General features: G+C 37.8%; 2 protein-coding genes across 6 annotated transcripts in view; one reads left to right on the forward strand and one right to left on the reverse strand.

Annotated features, from left to right (window-relative positions):
* Window positions 1-24507, forward strand: part of LOC120100003 (40S ribosomal protein S12-like) — a 673396-nt gene that overhangs the window by 223578 nt on the left and 425311 nt on the right. The gene's annotated exons all lie outside the window — the stretch shown is intronic.
* Window positions 1-24507, reverse strand: part of Smc5 (structural maintenance of chromosomes 5) — a 69784-nt gene that overhangs the window by 31182 nt on the left and 14095 nt on the right. For 4 of the 5 annotated variants that reach the window (XM_006231183.4, XM_006231184.4, XM_063287099.1 and 1 more), the window contains exons 7-12: window positions 24120-24281; window positions 21401-21472; window positions 15623-15878; window positions 14169-14323; window positions 3536-3649; window positions 540-634 (exon numbers count right to left, since the gene is read on the reverse strand). In XM_006231183.4, coding sequence (XP_006231245.1) covers window positions 540-634; window positions 3536-3649; window positions 14169-14323; window positions 15623-15878; window positions 21401-21472; window positions 24120-24281 — 854 coding nt within the window. The remainder of the gene's footprint in view (window positions 1-539; window positions 635-3535; window positions 3650-14168; window positions 14324-15622; window positions 15879-21400; window positions 21473-24119; window positions 24282-24507) is intronic. The other variant, NM_001106357.2, reaches the window with a different exon arrangement.

Raw genomic sequence — 24507 nt, forward strand, 5'->3', positions numbered from 1 at the left:
AAAAGGGCTTTTTACATTAAAAACAAACAAACAAACAAAAAAACCAGTGGTACTATTTTCTTCCTTGCTGTTAAGCCTAAGCCTTTTTTTTATAAGTGCAAACTTTTTTTTTTTACAAACTATCTTTTGTTGTTCCTATTTTTTATATTTGAATACCTAATTAAATCCAACGACCAAATATTTACACATAATTGTATAAAACTGCATTTCTTTACATTTAGTCATTCACAGAAATTATTTTGGCTGTAGAAAACAAGTCACTACTTCCTATTTCTAAGGCTAACTTATCCCTTTTACCTTTAGTAAAAGATCTCTCTAACTAATCCAATACTGTTCCACAATTTGAAAGATCTTCTTTATGAAACATGAACATGCTACCTGACACATTCCTAAGCTTCAACATTTTCCAGTGTTAGACTTCAGCAGAACTCCAAAGACAGACAATACAGCTTATAACAAACATATTATTTGAGAGAGAATTAAAAGTTACTTAAGATTATTCAGTATTCCAATTGGTTCCAATAATACTTTCAGCTTACTTTAACTCATTCAGAGATCGTGAAGGTGCTTTGTCTGCATATGAAATCTTGGGAGCAATAACAGCATTTACTCTCAACTTCTTATTGTCACGAACCTGAGCACAGAAGAGAAGACAACATGAATTACTATGTGTTTAACTGAAATAATTTTTAAAATAACCATATTGCCACTGGAATTGCTAGGGTGATCAGAAATTTAAACAATGAATTATTTTTTATTTCTCTCTTTTAACATTACTCACCCTAAAGTCAACATGAGATTTTCTACCTTATGGGTTTCTCTGCTTTTGGTTTTGCTACTTGAGAGACAGTCTGACTTAGTCTGTGGACGGGAATTCACTATGTACCCCAGGTTGGCCTCAAACCTACAATCTTCTGCTTCAGCCTGTCAAGGGCTGGGAATATAGGCATGTGCCTCTACACCTAACCAAAATCCTTATCTTTCAGAAATATGCACTGAATTTTCAGATGAAATAGGATTGCCTAGAAAAAATATGCAGATGGCAGAGCTATACTTTCATTAATAGTATATTATCTTGTATGGGGTTTACCTATCTGCAAATAATGATTATATACTCTAAGCCAAGTTTTAAACAATCATTTTTAAAGTAACTGTACAACAAATTTGAGGGATGGAACTAAGTAAGATCTGAGTTAATGTGACTTATGACCTGAGGACAACATCCCCTTAACTAGCAGGAAAGATACAGGAATGAAAATTTAGGTAGAAAGATATAGTCTGTGGCTTGAAGAAAAAATCAGAGAATGGCACTTGGAGTGACTAGAATGGCTATATAAATAAAAGAATAATTCTCAACAGGATGCTGTCGAGTGAGAAGGTTTAGAATACTTAACCTGTTTCAACCTTTGGTTGATCACTCAACTATAAATGCATGGAAAAATTCCAGTGAACCATGAGAACGCAATAGAAGCCTTGGGGTTGGGGGTGGGGCACTGAATGGGAGAGTCTAGAGAGATGATTCAGTATATAAAGTGCCTGTCATGAGTTCATAACCCTAATATTCACATAAAGCTGGGTAGAGCAGCGTGTATCTATCTATAACCAAAGCACTGGGTAGGCAGAGACACAGAATCCATAGAATTTACCAGCTAGCCAGCCTAGCCAACCAGTAAGCTACATGTTAAGGAAGAGACGCTATTACAGATTAATGTGGATGGAGAGAAGAAAACACCAACAGAGCAGAGTTCTCTCAGCCCTCGTCAGAGATGCTGCCTCCTGCAGTATTTGGTAATTAACAAAGAAACAGGACAATGTGCGCAGAGTGACAGATGTTGAAGCACTTAGCCCAAAGTTTATCACAAACTCCTCCCTGACTCAAGGCTTAGGGATGGACACAGAGAAGGAATGGAAAGATTTTAAGAGCCAGAGGTGATGAATGACTCCAAGGAAACAGTGTCTTCTAGACCCCAGAGGACTGACTGATACACATATGAACTCCAAGACTGTGTCAGCACAGGGGCCCTGCCCAGGCTCAAACCAATCAAAATCCCAGCAGAGAACAGGGAAAACGGCATAAAGTTCTACCCCTAACCAAGAAGCTACTTGCAATTGGTACTTGCTAGGAAATGATAAATCAGTTGTTTCTGGCTTTTTTTTTTTTTTTTTGGTCTTATTGATTTTTTTCCTTCTATTTTACCCGTTTGTCCAGCCCCTTTTTGTTTGCTAAGAGAGAACAGGAAGTTGGATGGAGAGGATTTGGGAAGAACTGGGGACAGTATAAATATTATTAAAATATACTGTATAATTTTTCCTTTATTTCTTTTATTGTTGCATAATTTTTTAAGCAAAAATTTGAAAAAAAATTACTCAATGAAGTTAACTTTGAGATATACGAGAAACAAAAGTTGGAGGGGCTCAGTGATGCATGCCTGTAGTTCCAAACACTTCGGGAGAGGCTGAAGCAAGAGGATCTTTGGAGTTCAAGGCCTGCCTAAATACAAAGCAAGAACTACTTCACAAACAAACCAGAACACCTTCTCACTGAATCTTAATATATAAACAATTCAAAGTGAATTTTAGAACTCCATTTTGAATAGTTAAAGGCCGTGGGATGGTTGGAATAAGATTGGCCCCTATAGGCTCAGATATTTGAATGCTTAGTGGATGGCTTTACAAGTATGGCCTTGTTGCAGTAGTTATGGATTTGCTGGAGAAATAGGTCACTGGAGGTAGGCTTGGAGGTTTCAAATGCTCGAGCCAGACCCAATGTCACTCTCTTTCTGCTGCTTGCTGATCCAGATTTAGAACATTCAGCTACCACAGTACCTGCCTGTGTACTACTGTGCTTTCTGCAATGATGATAATGGACTAAACCTCTGACCAATCCCAGTTAAATGTCTTTAAAAGAGTTGCTGAGGTCATGATCTCACAGCAACAGAAACTAAAGAGACCAGAAAGCAAACATTTAACAAAAGATATGTAACACATACATTGGGCTGGGGAGAGTGTTTATGGTAAAATGTGGGCCTCGTAAGCACAAGAACATGAGTGAGCCCCATAGAACAAATAAAGGGGTGGGAGATAGAGCTGAACACTTGCAATTCTAGTGCTGGGGAGGTGGAGATGGGCAGACCTTTCAGACTTCTCTACCCTAACTGATGAGTTCTTGGTGAGTAAAAAATTTGGTCTCAAAACAAAACAAAGAACCCAAAAACCCACCCCCACTCCAAAAAGAACCCAAACTAAACCAAAGCAGTAACACCACCACCAAAAAATCCAAACCCAACCCCCCCCCCCCACACACACACGCAGAGCAAAAGGTAAAACACTTAGACAGTAGAATGGAGGAGTTTCATTTGTGATTGACAGATTAACATTCTAAAATTTCTTTTGTGTTTTTTAACATAAAAGAGTAAGTGTATTGATGATAAAAAAGAAGATATTATTTCAGAAAACACACAGAAACTACAAACCCAAAAAGGAGACAATCAGAAGGTGCCCGGTCAGTCACAGTGTATTACTGATTAGTACTTGCCTCTCTGAGGAAAATCTCCATATCTTCTTGACTTTCAAACACAAAGGCTCTTAAGTCATTTGATGAAATATGATTTTCAACATATTTTGCATTTTTATTATCTTTCATATTAATCTATAAAAAAAGAAATTAGTTTTCCTGAAATGCACTGATTATTAAGAATGCATACACATATATCTTGGATTCTATTTAATTAGAATAAATTTACTGTTAAGTAATTTCAAAACATTCCGTTTGCTACTCAGAACCATATGCATGAGGATCTGCTCTACAATGAGCTTTAAATTTTCGTAGGAACAGCTTTAGTATCCTTCTGGTTAAATCACGTAACCAGAATACAAATACAAACAGTTCTCATTTTCCCCAAACTTCATATTTTTCTCAATCTTGACATAAATTTCCTATTCTATTTGGTACAAAACCATAACAAAGCCTTCCTTAGACTCATGGAAAAACTTATCATGGAAATTAGCTATCAGAGCCTTTGAGAAGTCAAAGGTTTGCATCGCTCCAACATAAATAAATTTATTTGGGATATTTGGGTTTCTCTACTATGAAATTGTACCTCAACTCATTAAGTGGCTTGTGCTGTCCCCACATCAACCTCACAGGTGCTGGTATTACAGGCAAGTACCACCATACACAATTGTACTAATGTGTTTAAAAGATATTTACTAATTAGACAGTACTCCCATAGTAATCCTATGGGAGATATTAAGATAGTTAAGAGAACTCTTTCAAGAATACTGTCTTTATTATCACGAATAAGCAAAATGAAAAGCCCTCATACAGTTGTCATTAACAATGGCACTAGAAAGTACTGCCTATTAGATTTTACAGGAGAGTTTGATGAACGACAAGGTATTTACATAGGATGCTATACCATGAACCAGGCTATTTTTTTTTTAAAGGTTTATTTGTTTATCTTATGGATGCGAGTACACTGTTGCTCTCCTCAGACACACCAGAAGAGGGCATTGGATCCCAATACAGATGGTTGTGAGCCACCATGTGAACCATGCTATTTTTAACTAGAACTCTGGTCTCTCCATGGCTCAGTTGGAGAGCACTTGTTTACTATGCATTAGACCCTAGAGTCAATTTCCAATACAGCTCAATAAAAAAGTACGTTCTTTAAAAACAAAAGGGTTGTCATACAAACACTGACCAATACTATTCTCTAGAAAATATTAAGTGTAGAAAAATGGGGATGCAGACATCAAACACTATAAAATGATTATCCAAGTACATATACTACAAACATCTGGTGTTTGTCATTTCACTTTTTTTCACATTTAATTACCTTATGGTAAAAAGTGCAAACTAAAGAAAATGTAAGCTGATGTCCACTTCAACTTCCAGAATGGATAAAAGTTGCTATGGATTAACCAGTATAGAACTTGGATCTCATGTTTTGCCAGGGTGAAATTTATTAGACATATCTTTCCATTTGAGCACTAAAAGCCTTCATCTTGTGTAGACAGTTCATGACATAGCCATTACATTTTTGAAATCTCACAAATATTTATTTTGGTTATTACCCAACTTGTGACATTCTAAAAGTGAATGATTTATCTTTTCTTTTCCAAGGCATAATACATATCCTCAAGTAAAATTAATGTAACATATTGGTTCTTTAGCTTTCTGTTTCTTAGAATACTGCTCTGTTCTTTCTGTTATTCAATGGAAATAATATTTGTCAAAGAATTTTACAGTTACACCTTTATAAAGTGGTAAGATACAGACTGGCAAGTACAGTAGACATACACATCTTCAGATCACCCGGTTAATGTAATTCCCTGTTTTACAATTTTTAAATGAAAAATTTCTATATGCCCTATTTAACCTGTTTTATAGTTCATTAAGTGTCACATATTACTCATTCTTCTTTATAGCCCTAACCTATAGCTCTGTTTGTATGTGTATTTATATGTGCAGGTTCACATATACGTATGTCAGTGGAAGTCAGAGGACAATTATCTTTGCCCCTCAGATGCCATCCATCTTCTTTTCTTTTTTTTTTTTTTTTTTTTTTTTTATTAACTTGAGTATTTCTTATATACATTTCGAGTGTTATTCCCTTTCCCGGTTTCCGGGCAAACATCCCCCTCCCCCCTCCCCTTCCTTATGGGTGTTCCCCTCCCAACCCTCCCCCCATTGCCGCCTTCCCCCCATAGACTAGTTCACTGTGGGTTCAGTCTTAGCAGGACCCAGGGCTTCCCCTTCCACTGGTGCTCTTACTAGGATATTCATTGCTACCTATGGGGTCAGAGTCCAGGGTCAGTCCATGTATAGTCTTTAGGTAGTGGCTTAGTCCCTGGAAGCTCTGGTTGCTTGGCATTGTTGTACTTTTGGGGTCTCGAGCCCCTTCAAGCTCTTCCAGTTCTTTCTCTGATTCCTTCAATAGGGGACCTATTCTCAGTTCAGTGGTTTGCTGCTGGCATTCGCCTCTATATTTGCTGTATTCTGGCTGTGTCTCTCAGGAGCGATCTACATCCGGCTCCTGTCGGTCTGCACTTCTTTGCTTCATCCATCTTGTCTAATTGGGTGGCTGTATATGTATGGGCCACATGTGGGGCAGGCTCTGAATGGGTGTTCCTTCAGTCTCTGTTTTAATCTTTGCCTCTCCCTTCCCTGCCAAGGGTATTCTTTTTCCTCATTTAAAGAAGGAGTGAAGCATTCACATTTTGATCATCCGTCTTGAGTTTCGTTTGTTCTAGGGATCTAGGGTAATTCAAGCATTTGGGCTAATAGCCACTTATCAATGAGTGCATACCATGTATGTCTTTCTGTGATTGGGTTAGCTCACTCAGGATGATATTTTCCAGTTCCAACCATTTGCCTACGAATTTCATAAACTCGTTGTTTTTGATAGCTGAGTAATATTCCATTGTGTAGATGTACCACATTTTCTGTATCCATTCCTCTGTTGAAGGGCATCTGGGTTCTTTCCAGCTTCTGGCTATTATAAATAAGGCTGCGATGAACATAGTGGAGCACGTGTCTCTTTTATATGTTGAGGCGTCTTTTGGGTATATGCCCAAGAGAGGTATAGCTGGATCCTCAGGCAGTTCAATGTCCAATTTTCTGAGGAACCTCCAGACTGATTTCCAGAATGGTTTTACCAGTCTGCAATCCCACCAACAATGGAGGAGTGTTCCTCTTTCTCCACATCCTCGCCAGCATCTGCTGTCACCTGAGTTTTTGATCTTAGCCAATCGCACTGGTGTGAGGTGAAATCTCAGGGTTGTTTTGATTTGCATTTCCCTTATGACTAAAGATGTTGAACATTTCTTTAGGTGTTTCTCAGCCATTCGGCATTCCTCAGCTGTGAATTCTTTGTTTAGCTCTGAACCCCATTTTTTAATAGGGTTATTTGTTTCCCTGCGGTCTAACTTCTTGAGTTCTTTGTATATTTTGGAAATAAGGCCTCTATCTGTTGTAGGATTGGTAAAGATCTTTTCCCAATCTGTTGGTTGCCGTTTTGTCCTAACCACAGTGTCCTTTGCCTTACAGAAGCTTTGCAGTTTTATGAGATCCCATTTGTCGATTCTTGATCTTAGAGCATAAGCCATTGGTGTTTTGTTCAGGAAATTTTTTCCAGTGCCCATGTGTTCCAGATGCTTCCCTAGTTTTTCTTCTATTAGTTTGAGTGTGTCTGGTTTGATGTGGAGGTCCTTGATCCACTTGGACTTAAGCTTTGTACAGGGTGATAAGGATGGATCGATCTGCATTCTTCTACATGTTGCCCTCCAGTTGAACCAGCACCATTTGCTGAAAATACTATCTTTTTTCCATTGGATGGTTTTGGCTCCTTTGTCAAAAATCAAGTGACCATAGGTGTGTGGGTTCATTTCTGGGTCTTCAATTCTATTCCATTGGTCTATCTGTCTGTCTCTGTACCAATACCATGCAGTTTTTATCACTATTGCTCTGTAATACTGCTTGAGTTCAGGGATAGTGATTCCCCCTGAAGTCCTTTTATTGTTGAGGATAGCTTTAGCTATCCTAGGTTTTTTGTTATTCCAGATGAATTTGCAAATTGTTCTGTCTAACTCTTTGAAGAATTGGATTGGTATTTTGATGGGGATTGCACTGAATCTGTAGATTGCTTTTGGTAAAATGGCCATTTTTACCATATTAATCCTGCCAATCCATGAGCATGGGAGATCTTTCCATCTTCTGAGGTCTTCTTCAATTTCTTTCCTCAGTGTCTTGAAGTTCTTATTGTACAGATCTTTTACTTGCTTGGTTAAAGTCACACCGAGGTACTTTATATTATTTGGGTCTATTATGAAGGGTGTCGTTTCCCTAATTTCTTTCTCGGCTTGTTTCTCTTTTGTATAGAGGAAGGCAACTGATTTATTTGAGTTAATTTTATACCCAGCCACTTTGCTGAAGTTGTTTATCAGCTTTAGTAGTTCTCTGGTGGAACTTTTGGGATCACTTAAATATACTATCATGTCATCTGCAAATAGTGATATTTTGACCTCTTCTTTTCCGATCTGTATCCCTTTGATCTCCTTTTGTTGTCTGATTGCTCTGGCTAGAACTTCAAGAACTATATTGAATAAGTAGGGAGAGAGTGGGCAGCCTTGTCTAGTCCCTGATTTTAGTGGGATTGCTTCGAGTTTCTCTCCATTTAGTTTAATGTTAGCAACTGGTTTGCTGTATATGGCTTTTACTATGTTTAGGTATGGGCCTTGAATTCCTATTCTTTCCAGGACTTTTATCATGAAGGGGTGTTGAATTTTGTCAAATGCTTTCTCAGCATCTAATGAAATGATCATGTGGTTCTGTTCTTTCAGTTTGTTTATATAATGGATCACGTTGATGGTTTTCCGTATATTAAACCATCCCTGCATGCCTGGGATGAAGCCTACTTGATCATGGTGGATGATTGTTTTGATGTGCTCTTGAATTCGGTTTGCCAGAATTTTATTGAGTATTTTTGCGTCGATATTCATAAGGGAAATTGGTCTGAAGTTCTCTTTCTTTGTTGTGTCTTTGTGTGGTTTAGGTATAAGAGTAATTGTGGCTTCATAGAAGGAATTCGGTAGGGCTCCATCTGTTTCAATTTTGTGGAATAGTTTGGATAATATTGGTATGAGGTCTTCTATGAAGGTTTGATAGAATTCTGCACTAAACCCGTCTGGACCTGGGCTCTTTTTGGTTGGGAGACCTTTAATGACTGCTTCTATTTCCTTAGGAGTTATGGGGTTGTTTAACTGGTTTATCTGTTCCTGATTTAACTTCGATACCTGGTATCTGTCTAGGAAATTGTCCATTTCCTGAAGATTTTCAAATTTTGTTGAATATAGGTTTTTATAGTAAGATCTGATGATTTTTTGAATTTCCTCCGAATCTGTAGTTATGTCTCCCTTTTCATTTCTGATTTTGTTAATTTGGACACACTCTCTGTGTCCTCTCGTTAGTCTGGCTAAGGGTTTATCTATCTTGTTGATTTTCTCAAAGAACCAACTTTTGGTTCTGTTGATTCTTTCTATGGTCCTTTTTGTTTCTACTTGGTTGATTTCAGCTCTGAGTTTGATTATTTCCTGCCTTCTACTCCTCCTGGGTGTATTTGCTTCTTTTTGTTCTAGAGCTTTTAGGTGTGCTGTCAAGCTGCTGACATATGCTCTTTCCTGTTTCTTTCTGCAGGCACTCAGCGCTATGAGTTTTCCTCTTAGCACAGCTTTCATTGTGTCCCATAAGTTTGAGTATGTTGTATCTTCATTTTCATTAAATTCTAAAAAGTTTTTAATTTCTTTCTTTATTTCTTCCTTGACCAGGTTATCATTGAGTAGAGCATTGTTCAATTTCCACGTATATGTGGGCATTCTTCCCTTATTGTTATTGAAGACCAGTTTTAGGCCGTGGTGGTCCGATAGCACGCATGGGATTATTTCTATCTTTCTGTACCTGTTGAGGCCCGTTTTTTGACCAATTATATGGTCAATTTTGGAGAAAGTACCATGAGGAGCTGAGAAGAAGGTATATCCTTTTGCTTTAGGATAGAATGTTCTATAAATATCCGTTAAGTCCATTTGGCTCATGACTTCTCTTAGTCTGTCTACATCACTGTTTAATTTCTGTTTCCATGATCTGTCCATTGATGAGAGTGGGGTGTTGAAATCTCCCACTATTATTGTGTGAGGTGCAATGTGTGTTTTGAGCTTTAGTAAGGTTTCTTTTACATATGTAGGTGCCCTTGTATTTGGGGCATAGATATTTAGGATTGAGAGTTCATCTTGGTTGATTTTTCCTTTGATGAATATGAAGTGTCCTTCCTTATCTTTTTTGATGACTTTTAGTTGGAAATTGATTTTATTTGATATTAGAATGGCTACTCCAGCTTGCTTCTTCTGACCATTTGCTTGGAAAGTTGTTTTCCAGCCTTTCACTCTGAGGTAGTGTCTGTCTTTGTCTCTGAGGTGTGTTTCCTGTAGGCAGCAGAATGCAGGGTCCTCGTTGCGTATCCAGTTTGTTAATCTATGTCTTTTTATTGGGGAGTTGAGGCCATTGATATTGAGAGATATTAAGGAATAGTGATTATTGCTTCCCGTTATATTCATATTTGATGTGAGGTTATGTTTGTGTGCTTTCATTCTCTTTGTTTTGTTGCCAAGACGATTAGTTTCTTGCTTCTTCTAGGGTATAGCTTGCCTCTTTATGTTGGGCTTTACCATTTATTATCCTTTGTAGTGCTGGATTTGTAGAAAGATATTTTGTAAATTTGGTTTTGTCATGGAATATCTTGGTTTCTCCATCAATGTTAATTGAGAGTTTTGCTGGATACAGTAATCTGGGCTGGCATTTGTGTTCTCTTAGGGTCTGTATAACATCAGTCCAGGATCTTCTGGCCTTCATAGTTTCTGGCGAGAAGTCTGGTGTGATTCTGATAGGTCTCCCTTTATATGTTACTTGACCTTTTTCCCTTACTGCTTTTAATATTCTTTCTTTATTTTGTGCGTTTGGTGTTTTGACAATTATGTGACGGGAGGTGTTTCTTTTCTGGTCCAATCTATTTGGAGTTCTGTAGGCTTCCTGTATGTCTATGGGTATCTCTTTTTTTAGGTTAGGGAAGTTTTCTTCTATGATTTTGTTGAAGATATTTACTGGTCCTTTGAGCTGGGAGTCTTCACTCTCTTCTATACCTATTATCCTTAGGTTTGATCTTCTCATTGAGTCCTGGATTTCCTGTATGTTTTGGACCAGTAGCTTTTTCCGCTTTACATTATCTTTGACAGTTGAGTCAATGATTTCTATGGAATCTTCTGCTCCTGAGATTCTCTCTTCCATCTCTTGTATTCTGTTGGTGAAGCTTGTATCTACAGCTCCTTGTCTCTTCTTTTGGTTTTCTATATCCAGGGTTGTTTCCATGTGTTCTTTCTTGATTGCTTCTATTTCCATTTTTAATTCCTTCAACTGTTTGATTGTGTTTTCCTGGAATTCTTTCAGGGATTTTTGCGATTCCTCTCTGTAGGCTTTTACTTGTTTATTAATGTTTTCCTGTGCTTCCCTAAGTGTGTTCAGGTCTTTCCTGAAGTCCTCCAGCATCATGATCAAATATGATTTTGAAACTAGATCTTGCTTTTCTGGTGTGTTTGGATATTCCATGTTTGTTTTGGTGGGAGAATTGGGCTCCGATGATGGCATGTAGTCTTGGTTTCTGTTGCTTGGGTTCCTGCGCTTGCCTCTCGCCATCAGATTATCTCTAGTGTTACTTTGTTCTGCTATTTCTGACAGTGGCTAGACTGTCCTATAAGCCTGTGTGTCAGGAGTGCTGTAGAACTGTTTTCCTGTTTTCTTTCAGCCAGTTATGGGGACAGAGTGTTCTGCTTTCGGGCCTGTAGTTTTTCCTCTCTACAGGTCTTCAGCTGTTCCTGTGGGCCTGTGTCTTGAGTTCACCAGGCAGCTTTCTTGCAGCAGAAAATTTGGTCTTACCTGTGGTCTCGAGGCTCAAGTTCACTCGTGGGGTGCTGCCCAGGGGCTCTCTGCAGCGGCAGCAACCAGGAAGACCTGTGCCGCCCCTTCCGGGAGCTTCAGTGCACCAGGGTTCCAGATGGTCTTTGGCTTTTTCCTCTGGCGTCCGAGATGTGTGTGCAGGGAGCAGTCTCTTCTGGTTTCCCAGGCCTGTCTGCCTCTCTGAAGGTTTAGCTCTCCCTCCCACGGGATTTGGGTGCAGAGAACTGTTTATCCGGTCTGTTTCCTTCAGGGTCCGGCGGTGTCTGTGGCAGGGGTCCTGCCGCTCCTGGGCCCTCCCCCACGGGAGCCCAGAGGCCTTATACAGTTTCCTCTTGGGCCAGGGATGTGGGCAGGGCTGAGCAGTGTTGGTGGTCTCTTCCGCTCTGCAGCCTCAGGAGTGCCCACCTGACCAGGCGGTTGGGTCTCTCCCCATCTTCTTTTCGAAACAAGATCTCCTGTTGGCCTGGTACTCACTAAGAAAACTAGAGTGGCTAGCAGAGAACCCCAGACATCGCACTGCTTCCACTCCCCTACTGCTAGGATTGTAAGCACACCCCCATGGCTGCTTTTGCACCGGGCTCTGGGGGATCAAATTCAGTTTCTGCAAGCACTTTACCAAATGAATTATCACCTCAGACTCCACAACAGTATAAATGGTTGTACTATATTCCACTATGAAAATAAGAGGTGATTTATCTTACATACCAATATCTTTATAAATTTTCTTCCTTATGCACATTAATTATGTTAATATAAGGTATAATTGTGATTATAAATATTCTATGATAATTAAAAATAATATCTATAACTCTTTTCTACACTTTCCAGTTCTAGACTGGAGTTGTTAGAAATAAATGATGGAACTGGAACTTTGACAAGCTAGGGATTCATTTTCAAGTATAACTGAAGGGTTAGGTAAATATACATAAAGATCTGGATGGAAGGAGAAGTTAGAAGGTGAAAACTGACTGGAAGGAAGTAGAGTGCAACTTGTTTTAAATTCCCAGGTATAAATATACGCTAGCTAGTGATATGACCTGGTGATGGGCCAGTTAGACAATGAGATGGCAAACCTGATTAAGTTCTGAACTATTACTGAGGTTGTTGGTTTTTTTTTTAAATGAGCAAATACTTTATTTGCAGTATAACTTATAGCAAGGATTTTTTTTCAGTCCTTATTAGATCAAAACAACGTGAATATACTAAATATAAATTCTCCTCTTAATTTTGGAACAAAAGGTTCTCTTTGATGTTGTTTCTGTTCAGTTTTAGAGGACAGGGTTCTACTATGTTATCCAGGCTAGAATGTAACTTGTTATGTAGCCGAGGTTACAGCATCAAACTCTTAATCCTCTTGTCTTAGCTGCTCGAGAACTGAGATTATAGGCACATATAACTGTGAAGAAAAGAAATACTACAAATATGAATCTTACTAATATTAACATGTAATAAGAGCTAAATCGATGCTATTATTAATAAAGTAAATGTTAAGAGAAAATAGACCTTGTCATGACTTCTACAAAGATCTATTATTACCAAAGAAAAAATATCTAGTTAAAACAATTCTTAGGTTATTTGGGGAATTCTAATCTTGTGTATTTGTATCTAGTATATCACTATTAAGTGTTTTCTGGGGCTGGACAGATGGCTCAGCAGTTAGGAGCACCAGCTGCTCTTCCAGAAGTCCTGAGTTCAATTCCTGACAAGCACATGGTGGCTCACAACCATCTGTAATGAGATCTGATGCCCTCTTCTGGTCTGCAGGTGTACATGCAGTTAGAGCACTCAAAATAAATAAATGTTGAAAAACGAAATGTGTTTCCTTATTCTTATATCCCTTTATAAAGCCAAACTAATCACCTGAGAGTTTGATAGAAATTATCCCATTAAATTCATGACCAAACTTCACTAAATTGCTATAGCTTTTTGATGACCCAGTCTATCAATTATTTTATATTAATTACTTGCTTCATTCACAAAATCCTCAGAGTGATCTTTTAATATAGATAATTTTCTTGCTTATCTTGTCAAGCATCCCTTATTAACATTTTTATAGCAGTTTACCACTTCTTACGTAGTTTTTAATCTAATACTATAACCTAAAACCTAGTCAAGCAACCTTATTTTATATATGGTCTTAGTTAGAAAATATCCAGTTTCCTATCTTTTTATAGGGCATGTATACCTGTGTGTGTGTATTTATGTATAAGTATGCCAAAGGCTGATGTCAGGTGCTTCCCTTAATCTGACTCCAATTTATCTGGTTTGAGAGAGGGTATCACTGAATCTGGAGCTGTAAATTAAGCTATACCGGTTGGCCAGAGATCCTGTCTGCCTCCTCACCATCTTTCCCCCTCACTTTATGTAAGTTTTGATAACTAACCTAAGGTTTTCATGGTTGCATGGCAGTACTGCATAGAGTGAATCATCTCTCTGGTCCCCTAGTTTTCAACTGCTTTCTAGAAAAAAAATCAGTTTATAAACCACAATAGCTCAAGCGCACTTCAGAAAGCTTATCTATGGATTCAACCCCATGGTGATTACAAATGCAATGAAGAAAACCAAGGTCTTAACAAGAATAAGGTTTCTTATACCAAAAAAAAAAATTTACAATAACCCTAATATAAAAACTAACGGATGTTACAAAATGAATAAAATTTCTTACCGTGAGCATTATGGGCTCACAGACTCTTTGTTTAAACCTGTCTCTGTTATTTCTCAGCCACAAGACTGCATCGTACGTATCCCGGTACCTCTGTCTCAGCTTATCTTCCTTCTGATTCATAAGATTGTCAAAACGTGTGATATGATCACTCACACCTGTAAATGGAAAGAGAAGTATCACTTCTATGAAAGCATTTGTATAAAACTTGTAAACAATACAGAATATCTTAAATATAAGGGTTATAAATATCACTCAGGACAAACATTTCAAAGTCTTTCTAAAATTACTTAGCACCTCAGATAAAAAGTGTCCTGAAGCTACTGAAAAGCAGGACACCTGGAAATAGAAAAAAAGAAGACAGTGGCAAGGGGCACGAGTGTTTTGTCTTCTTCAGAGAATAATCACTTTGATGTGGAAGTGAATTTATTACAAAATCAATAAAGAGAGATACTAAATTTAAAATGTTCTTAAGTAATACAAAAACACTGAAATTAATCTTCAATATTTCTTCTTAAAAAGTTATCTACAGGGGTTGGGGATTTAGCTCAGTGGTAAAGCGCTTGCCTAGCAAGCACAAGGCCCTGGGTTCGGTCCCCAGCTCTGGGGAAAAAAAAAAGGTTTGCAAAAAAAAAAAAAAAGTTATCTACAAATCTAAGAAAAATAAAGAGAAGGTGGGTGGAGGAGATAACGGAGTCCAGGAATAGATTTAGTCAGTGAAGGAGAAGAATGAGACAGGTCCCAGATGCCGACATAGAGAAGGCCTTGGAAGCGATCTGGTTAGACGGAAGCAGAACAGCAAGATGCAGAATTAAAAAAAATAGTTGAATTTTTCTCTTTCCAAATTTAAGAAGATGTTAGACTCGTGAGGAGGCAGCTTAGGGGATGAGAGTGCTTATTCCACAAGCCTTCTAACCTAAGGTTGATCCTCAGATCCCACAGTGGCTAAGAAGACAAAACCAACTCCAAAAGATTGTATGACCTCCATGTGTGTCTAGTGGTGAATGTATACCCTGCTACATAAATCATAAAAACTTGTTTTTACTTTAAAGATACACTACAACAGATGGCATTTTCTTAAAAAGGCAAATTAAACCTTTAAAAGGCAACTCAATTATAATGTACCTGGTTGTAAATAAGTTTAGAAGTCTAATTGCTAAGAAGTACAATCATGTTCCTCAATCTAACTTTAGATATGACAACCGAAAGCAAAGGTGGCATACTGTATTAGCAGTTCCTAAGCAGGAAGATGTTTACTCAATACCAGTAACTATTAGAATAACAAATACCAGCACTACTAACACTGTTAGGACGTAAGAGTGGGTCTTTCAACTGTGTGTATGCAGCACTCAGATAAACAGATTAAAATGGATCAAAGGTAAATCAGTATGAGGGGGTGAAAGTCAGAGGAATTAAGCAAGTCCCCATTTCACTATTTTTTGCCCCAGGAAACTTACTCCGTTTCTGCTTCTCCAGCATTTCCTTTTCTCTCTGTTTATCAATGATCTCGCCTTCACATAATGCCTTCTCCTCTTGAACACGCCTTAGATCATTTGTGATGGCATCAATCTGAGGCTGAAGGTTCTCGCAGTTTTCTGCAGTCCTGAGCTCATTCTGCAAGTCTTCTATCATCTTGCGGGTGTTACTTATTCTCTTCTGCCGGTCCTGCTCCTCATTCTGCTTGACTGTTAATGCTTGCTGAAGTTCCTTAATCTAACAAAGCAAACGTAGGTTAGCACTTGTTTTCTTCCAGTCTATCTGGGTTTTAAGTTGCCTAGGACAAGGGCATGCTGCTCACTGGAAGAGCTGACTAATCTAGCACACGGAAAACCTGGAGCTGGGCCGTAAGAATCATCACATACATCAGAACCTTACACGCACACACACACAAACACACATACCCACGCACGTATGAATGCAGGCGTCCCATGAGCACTCCTCTCTTTAAGAGGTATATTAGCAGATTACTACCCAGTCAACTACCAGTAATTTTATTCATTCCTAAGTATATCAAAAGTACTAAACAGCAACTTAACATATGGTTAGTTAAAATGCTTGGCAAACAAAAACATGTAAGGCACAGTCAGATGCAGAAATAATTACAAAAAATATATACCATACGGCCAAAATTTAAACTTAAACAAATTATTTTCTACCAACACTTCAGGTTAACACTGAAAGTTTATATTTAAACTTTTGACTTCTAATCCAGAATAAATTATTTTAAAAATAAAATATATTAGCTGGCTACCTGTTGTCAACAGAATTTAATCAAAATCATAGTTTATCAAAAACATTGTTTTCTTTAAGACATACACGGACAGGTTACTGGAGGAATGACTCAGTGGTTAAGAGCGCTTTTGAAGGACCAGGGTTTGATTCCTAGCACCCACATGGCAATTCACAACCATTTGTAACAATCTCAGGGGAATCCAGGGCCCTCTTCTAGGTCTCTGAACCATTAGGAACATATATGGTATACAAAGGCAAGAAAACCCATATACATTAAAAAATAAACCTAAAAAAAAAAAAAGATACACACACATATATATATATTTAATTTGCTTTTATAACTTTAATGTTGTATTAAGTTAGCACAATGCATATGCTGCTAGTCAGTTTTATTGTTAAGTCATATTTTTTCTTTTCCATTACAAATGATAATAAATTGATCAAGAATATGAAAAATACTTAGAACAAATAAAAATAACTTATAGCGGAATGTCTTTAAACTTTACACTTCTTCAATGCCTACTTTCATCTTATTTATAAAACACTTTTATTAAATGGGACCACTCAAGCTTCACTGACATTGTTACTACCGTCCCCCATATATTCTTGCAAAAAAAAAATTGTACACCAGTATCATATTTTGTCATATGAAAGCTCCACATTTTAGTTCCCTATTGTATGGAATTTCTTTCTGAAAATTTAAATTTTGCACCACATTTTAATTCTCTATTGTTAGAAATTTCTTTCAAATTCAAATTTGGCACTATCCAGAAATTAAATATATGTCAAATCCTGTCTTCTATATCAAACACAGAGAAAATAAAATTAACAGAATTTTTATGTATATACAAACACAGAGAGAGAGAGAGAGAGAGAGAGAGAGAGAGAGAGAGAGAGAAAGAGAGAGAGAGAGGAAGAGAGAGAGAGAGAGAATATTAAAGAAATAGACAAGAAATCAATGCTCATCCATGAAACCCACAAAACCATTCAGGAGAGTGAGCAGCAGGTCAGAGTATGAGAACAAGCTGGCACCAAACACATGAGAACGTCCAAGTCCACAGAGAAAGAGACAGATCAGACAAGTACTTTGTACTTCCAGCAATCATAGTATTACAAAAGAAAAGAAAGAAAATTCAGTGGATTAACAAAAAAGATTGCCAAAAGATGGTCTTTACCTTGGACTTTAAAAAACAGAAACCCATCAATGACCCCTCAGTTCCTGACTCCATGCTCTCACCTCTGACACATTTGCGACCCTCATCCAGCAGACTATCACTATCACCAACAGTCCCCCCAGTCCCACCATCACTGGTACTGATGCTCAACTTGAGCACATTTAAAACCTCACCTCCCCAGGTTGTGCTAGACACTGCTCTTGTGTTGCGTGATCTCTCTGAATGTATTTTGTTACTCTAGGTGAAATATGGGTATTTCTGGAAGATACTTCTGTAGTGAGCTCTCTTCAGTACTGACTGGCCATAAACCTTTGATTTAGGTTTAGAGCCAAGGGCAGAGGTCCCCTCCTGGCAATGTGTACTTCCTCTTTTAATGCACTGTTTCAGATTCTCTTAATAGCATGGGATGAGACTTTGCTACCCATCATCCTGTTGTGAACTGCCTACTTCCATCAAAGTCCTCCTTCACTACTTACAGACCGATGACTCTGGCACCTGATTCACTACTGTCTTCTTTAATCCACCATTATGCCTGTGGTCAGGTGACTTCAATCTAAACACAGAAAATCAATCTTTTTGGTCTCTGTGTTTCTTTTCTTCTTTAACTTCCAAGATATTTTCCTTTTACTATCACCAATGTAAATCACCAAAAGAAATCATACAGCTTCTGAAACTGTTTCTCTGCAAACGTATTCTTTGATAGTTCCTTCCTTCTGTCCACTCTGCTCAGCCTGGTATTTCAATTCTTCCTATTCCTTAAGAAAGTCCACCAGGTGCTGTAGTCTACTGACCTACTTTCTATCATCTCAATCCACTTTTTCCTTTATTTCTTTAGTCAACTATATTCCATAACATGCCAGTCATTCACTCCCTTGCTAAGACCCACTGATCCTTAACTCATGCCACACTGGGAAAGAATAAACTTAATTCTAAGCATATTTCTGCTGTATCTAAAAAACTGAAATAATGTAAGGCACCCTGAAAAACTGGTCTCATTTTAACTTTATAGTCATCACAAAAATGGCAGCCAAGACTTTTACCATTAACACATTCAAATTTTAACACATTCAAATTCCTCTCATTTCCACCACTCTCAAGCCTTGAGGCTGTCTTCCTCGATTAAGTCAGCTCATGTCCTTGACCTACACTCCATTAGGAGAATAGTTTAAAATTAGAGTACTTCCTTTTGTCTTAAACTAATCACATCTGTAGTTTTCATATTCCACAATGTAAAAGTTCCTATAAATATCTAAATCTAACACCTCTAAGACTTCTTCAGAAGAGCTTTTCAAATTATTTATTATGAAAGACTTTTAAAAATAATTCCAAGCCATGCTTTCTCAATCACTATTATAATTATCAAATGTCTTAGAAAATATAATCAAAGATAAACACACTTCTTGAAAATTTCCCAAGAGAAATAAAAAAGTATATGGCTACACCAAACCAAACCAAACCAAAACCTATATAAATGGCTGGGTGGTGGCTCAGAGAGTAAAGCACTTGCCATGCAAGTGTGAGGACCTGAGTTTAGATCCTGTGCTGATTAGTTTTTGTCAATGTTAGCATTATCGGGGAATAAGAACCTTAATTGAGAAAATGTTTCCATGACCTGGCCTGTATGTGATTGCGTACTGATTTCTTGGTGCATGACCGGTGTGGGAGGGCACAGGCCAGTGGGGGCAGCACCATCCCAGGGCAGGTGATTCTGGGATTTTTAAGAAAGCAGGCTGAGAAAACCATGAGGAACAGGCCGGTAAGCAGAGATCCTCATGGGTATTACTTCAGTCTCTAGGTTCTTGCCTAGAGTCCTGCCCTGACTTGCCTCAGTGATGTATTGTGGCCTTCATTCCCCAATGATAATAAACCTTTTATTCCCCTATTTGCTTTTGGTCATGGTCTTTATCACAACAACAGAAATCTAAGACTGAAGCCTAGAACCCACATAAAACCTGAATTTCTGTAATCCCAGTGTTCCTACTGAAGCCGTTCAAGGGTTATTCAGTTTAGCATATACAAAGGCCCACCACAAAGGCTGGTCTTGAACAAGGTAAAAGGTGAGGGCTGACTCCTGATGTTTTCTCACCTCTACATGCACACTGTGACACATGTATACCAGCATCCACATGTGCACAAACACCAGGATATACAAGAGTGCTTACAGATTAGTTAACATTGTCAAAGAAAGTATTTATAAGTTTATTAAATGGCAAATAGATTAAATGAATTTTAATCCTAAGAAAATTGGCAAACAGAATAAAGTATACATTGAACTGAATGAAAATCAAATTACAACATATCAAAATATGTAAGGCAGCGCTCAAGCAGTGATGAAAGGAGAATGATCACAAAATGAAACCACATCAAGCAGCGGAAGGAAAGAAAGAAAAAAAGGAAAATAAAACTGGAAAGCAATAAAACTGGAAGGACACTAAGGAGAGAACTGGAGGAAAAACTGGAACCAATACAACATAACGCTCCCTGAACTAACACATGGATGTTAGTTACTACGGCCTCTAGATACCGTACCGTAGGGCACAAGATTATACATACATAAATTTGACAATTAAGCAAAACAAACTGATTTGCCAAAACGTAAAATATGAAACATATTTCAAGGAAAAAGAGAAGCTTCCAACAAAACAAACAAAACAACAACAAAAGGCTAAATGAATTTATGACTAAACTGCCCCAGAGATGATACTTAAAGGAATTCTTCAGACCACAAAGAGAGACAACATATCCACAGTGCTACAGAAGAGAGAGACCACATGTCCACAGTGCTACAGAAGAGCCTATGCCACAACAGAACAGCAGGTAAATAAAGGAGTAACAGGAAAACACCAACCACACAAAATCAACAAAATGGGGTACAGGCCTTCCAATAATAAAAACTGAATCTAATGGTGTCAATTCCTCAATCCAAAGACTAGAGTCTAATAAACTGGATTGAAAACCAAGGGCTCTGTGGGGAAAGATACCACACTTAACGACCCATATGGTAGGAGACAACCAACTTCCAAGGTTTATTTCTGACTTCCACACATGTGCTGTGGTACATAAATAAATAAATACACTTTTTAACATTAAAGAGCAGTTCTAGTCATGAAGGCTACACTTAGTGACCTTGCAGCAATATGATTAGCATTCTGCCCGGTGTGGGAAACAACCACCTCCACAGTTCTACTGCCCAAATTCTGCATGTGAGAAGCTGGAAGCACAACAAGAATCCTGGCTTCACCCCCTACCACCCTTGTCTCTAAAGAACCCCCTATCTATGGGACTGAAATAATAAGATCCTTTAAGAAATATTAACTGAATGACAATATTAAAAATTACAACATTTTAAGCCAGGCATATTGGCACACGCCCTTAATCCCAGCATGTGAGAGACAGAGGTAGGTGAATCTGAGCTTGAGGCCAGGCTGGTGTACAGAGTGAGTTCCAGGACAGCCAGGGATATTCAGAGAAACCCTGTCCTGATTAAAAAACACAAACAAATAAAAATCATAGCATTTTAAACCAAAATAAAACCATACCATCTATGAAATGTAGCCACACGAGTAACTGAGAAATTGTCTCAATTATCTTCTGTGCAGCTACTACACTTACACAAATTCATTACACACACACACACCCACACACACACACACACACACACACCCACACACACCCACACACACACACACACACACACACACACACACACCCTACCTATCAGAATGAGAAGGATTTGGAATTGTTTCCAAAAAGTTATAATAAGCGTCTGTCCCCTTGTAAAACAAGCCATGGTAAGCTAAGCTGACCGACTTGGGTAGGGAGGCTTACATGTCTGTCCTTCCGCTCAATCAAGTCCTGCCTTTGTTTGCATTTCTGAGACGCTTCCTTAATATCAGTTGCCTACAAAATTGAACCAGAAAGAAAAAGTTAATTAAAAATTCATTTAAGCAGATTATTTGGTCCATTCCATCTAAATATATTAAATCAATCAAAACAGCACTTCCCCACATTTTAATTCAAATCAAATTCATAGTTACCACCAAAATTACTAATGGTACAGGTGTAAAGGTTAACACGTGTAAAGGTTATTGCTAGCATTCTAAATGTATCACACTGTTCAGTGAATTTAGTGTACAGTAAAACAGGTGCATACACTTGTTTCTACGTATGCTTTTCTGATATTCTGTCTGACCATGAAAACAATTTGATGAGATAGATACATTGTTTTATTATATGGAAAAAAAAAAGACCAAGCCAACTATTAAATGATGGCATGAGCCTTTACAATACAGATATGTATTAATTTGGAGCCAATGGACTCCGTAACATTACAAGGTCTCTCTCTCTTTGAAATGTTAGGGAAAAAAATAATCAGAGTGTTATAAAAGTTTCTGCTGAAAAAGGAGAGGAACAGAATACAGTAAATATAATTAACTATTTATTCCTGTCACATGATTTAGAAGACTAATAATTTTAAGATATACACTTAGAGACTGATATAATGTATCTCTTCGGAAGCCCTAGGCAGAATTTTTTTGGGACTGCCTTAACAGCTGGCTTCTTTTAGGAACAGAGAAGCAAAACCAGTATTTTATATATAATTCTTTAATTTATTGTAGACATTATTTTCTACTCCATAAAAACCCAAAAGTTTTAAAGCAATTTAGCAGTAATTTCAGGTGCCACAAAGCAACTATAAATCCACAACTTAATTATAACCAATTACCATTAAGATGACGGCCAACTATTATATATGTGATGCTTTGCGACTTAATGATCCTTAACCATAAAGTGAGAAGACCTGTTAAAAAGCTAGAACCTACAATCTTGTAGATGTAAACCTTCTTAATTTTTGAATGGTCAATTATTTGAGTCATCTAATGCACATCAGAAGTACCGAGTAGATGCCAATATTTGACTTCACTGCATTTATTTGAATCTCCAGAATGACATTCAAAATTTTAGATCTGTTTATACTCCATTACAGTATCCTCCCATCCATGGTGTTGTATTGCCAAGTCTATTCGTCAACTACAGCCCAAAAATATTAAATGGGAAACTAAATTCCAGGAATCACCTCTTTGTAGACTTGTGTGTCATTTTCTTTTTCTTTCTTTTTTTTTTTTTTGGTTCTTTTTTTTTCGGAGCTGGGGACCGAACCCAGGGCCTTGCGCTTCCTAGGTAAGCGCTCTACCACTGAGCTAAATCCCCAGCCCCGTGTGTCACTTTCTAACTGAGCACTGTCATGAAGCATCAAGCTGCCCACTGTCCTGTCTTTAACATCACTCTGGGTGCAGCCTGTCCATAAATAAGCTTATCATTGAGCAGTTCTCAGTTATCCGGCTGACTGAGTTTTTATTCAGATAAGCTTTATTTAAATAGTAATGGTTCCAAAGTAAAACAGTGGTCATGCTGGCAATTCAGAAATGCTAAAGAAAATATAATGAGCTTTCTCCAGAAGAAAATATGACCATATAGTACACGTTTATGTACACACAGGAGGGAAATAAATACCAGTTGAACATCCCAAATCTGAAAATGACAGAATCTACCCTATTTCAAAATTCAAAACTTTTGGTCAAAAAGGTTCCCGCTTTGTATTTTCACCCTCTGGATGATCAACTGGTAAAGTCTATGGAAACTAAATTCCTGCACACTGAAGGATTAAATAATTTTGTACGAAGATATTCAAACTACATAGGTTTTGGTAGTATCTTCGGTTTTAGGTGCCCACTAAGATATAGAACCTAGCAGATTCTACAAGCAGACATTTCTTCATCTGCAAAACATCCTCCTGCGCTGGCTAGTTTTCTGCCCAACTTGACACAAGCTAGCTTATTTAGGAAGAGGAACCCCAAGGGAGAAATGCTTCCCCCGAACAGCCTATAGACAATTCTATAGAGCATTTCTTGACTAGTAACCACCTCCAGGCAGGTGGTCCTGAGTTGTTTGAGAACAGGAGTATTTGCTTACATAAGCAGTCCTCCCCGTTTCTGCTTCAGTCCTTCCCACCAGGTTCTGTACTGACGTCCCTCAGTAAAGTACAGAGTCCACGATGTGAAAAAGCCCTTTCTGTCTCAAGTTGCTTTTGGTCGTGGTGTTATATCTCAGCAAGATACCTTTGATCCCTAAGAATCCCTGGAAAACTAAAATTCACCTCCATAAGCAATATAAAGTTATAAGAGATACACACTATATTCACAAAAAGAACTCAAGTGCTTCTTTCTAAGAAATATAATGTATCAGTTTGTAGCTAAAAGTTTCTCTTCAGGCTATGTCTCATTCTGTAGTACATGAGGGCCTCAAAGTCACAGTGATGTTCTTGCCTTAATGTCCTAAATGCTGAGACACAGACCTGAACCAATGTGCCAGCAACAATCACCTTGGAATTTTTTTAAAAGGTAACATTCTCCAATCATAACAAGATTTTGAAAATCCTCATTAATTCCTAAAGAAATGAACCTTAAAAAATAATTTTAAAGGCACAAGAAGTATTTTTCTATGTTAAATAAAATTCAGACTGTCCAAAACTGAACAACAAAAGTACCTTTTCTTTGATTCGAACTTCCAAAGTGCGACGCTGCCTTTCAATTTCCTCAATCCGCCGTGTCATAGGAATCTGCCCTTCTTTGAGTTTTCTGACCTCTTCCTTCACTCGGTCACGGACTAGTTTCACACCTTCATATTCCTGACGCACATTCTCATATTCCTTGTAAATAATTCATGAAACAGAACTTAATACATTTGGTATTTAAATTAATGGATCTTAAAACCAAAGAGATTTTCTTTTCATTTATCAATAGATAAGATTAAGGAATAGGCAAACAAGAGAATTTCAATTTTGAAGGGTAAAAATTGGATCAAAGAAAAGAAATATGTAGCTGCTAGCTTGATAAAAACAATGTCTGGGCTAGAGAGATGGCTTAGCAGACAAA

Source organism: Rattus norvegicus, chromosome 1, assembly GCF_036323735.1.
Source record: "Rattus norvegicus strain BN/NHsdMcwi chromosome 1, GRCr8, whole genome shotgun sequence".
NCBI lineage: Eukaryota > Metazoa > Chordata > Mammalia > Rodentia > Muridae > Rattus > Rattus norvegicus.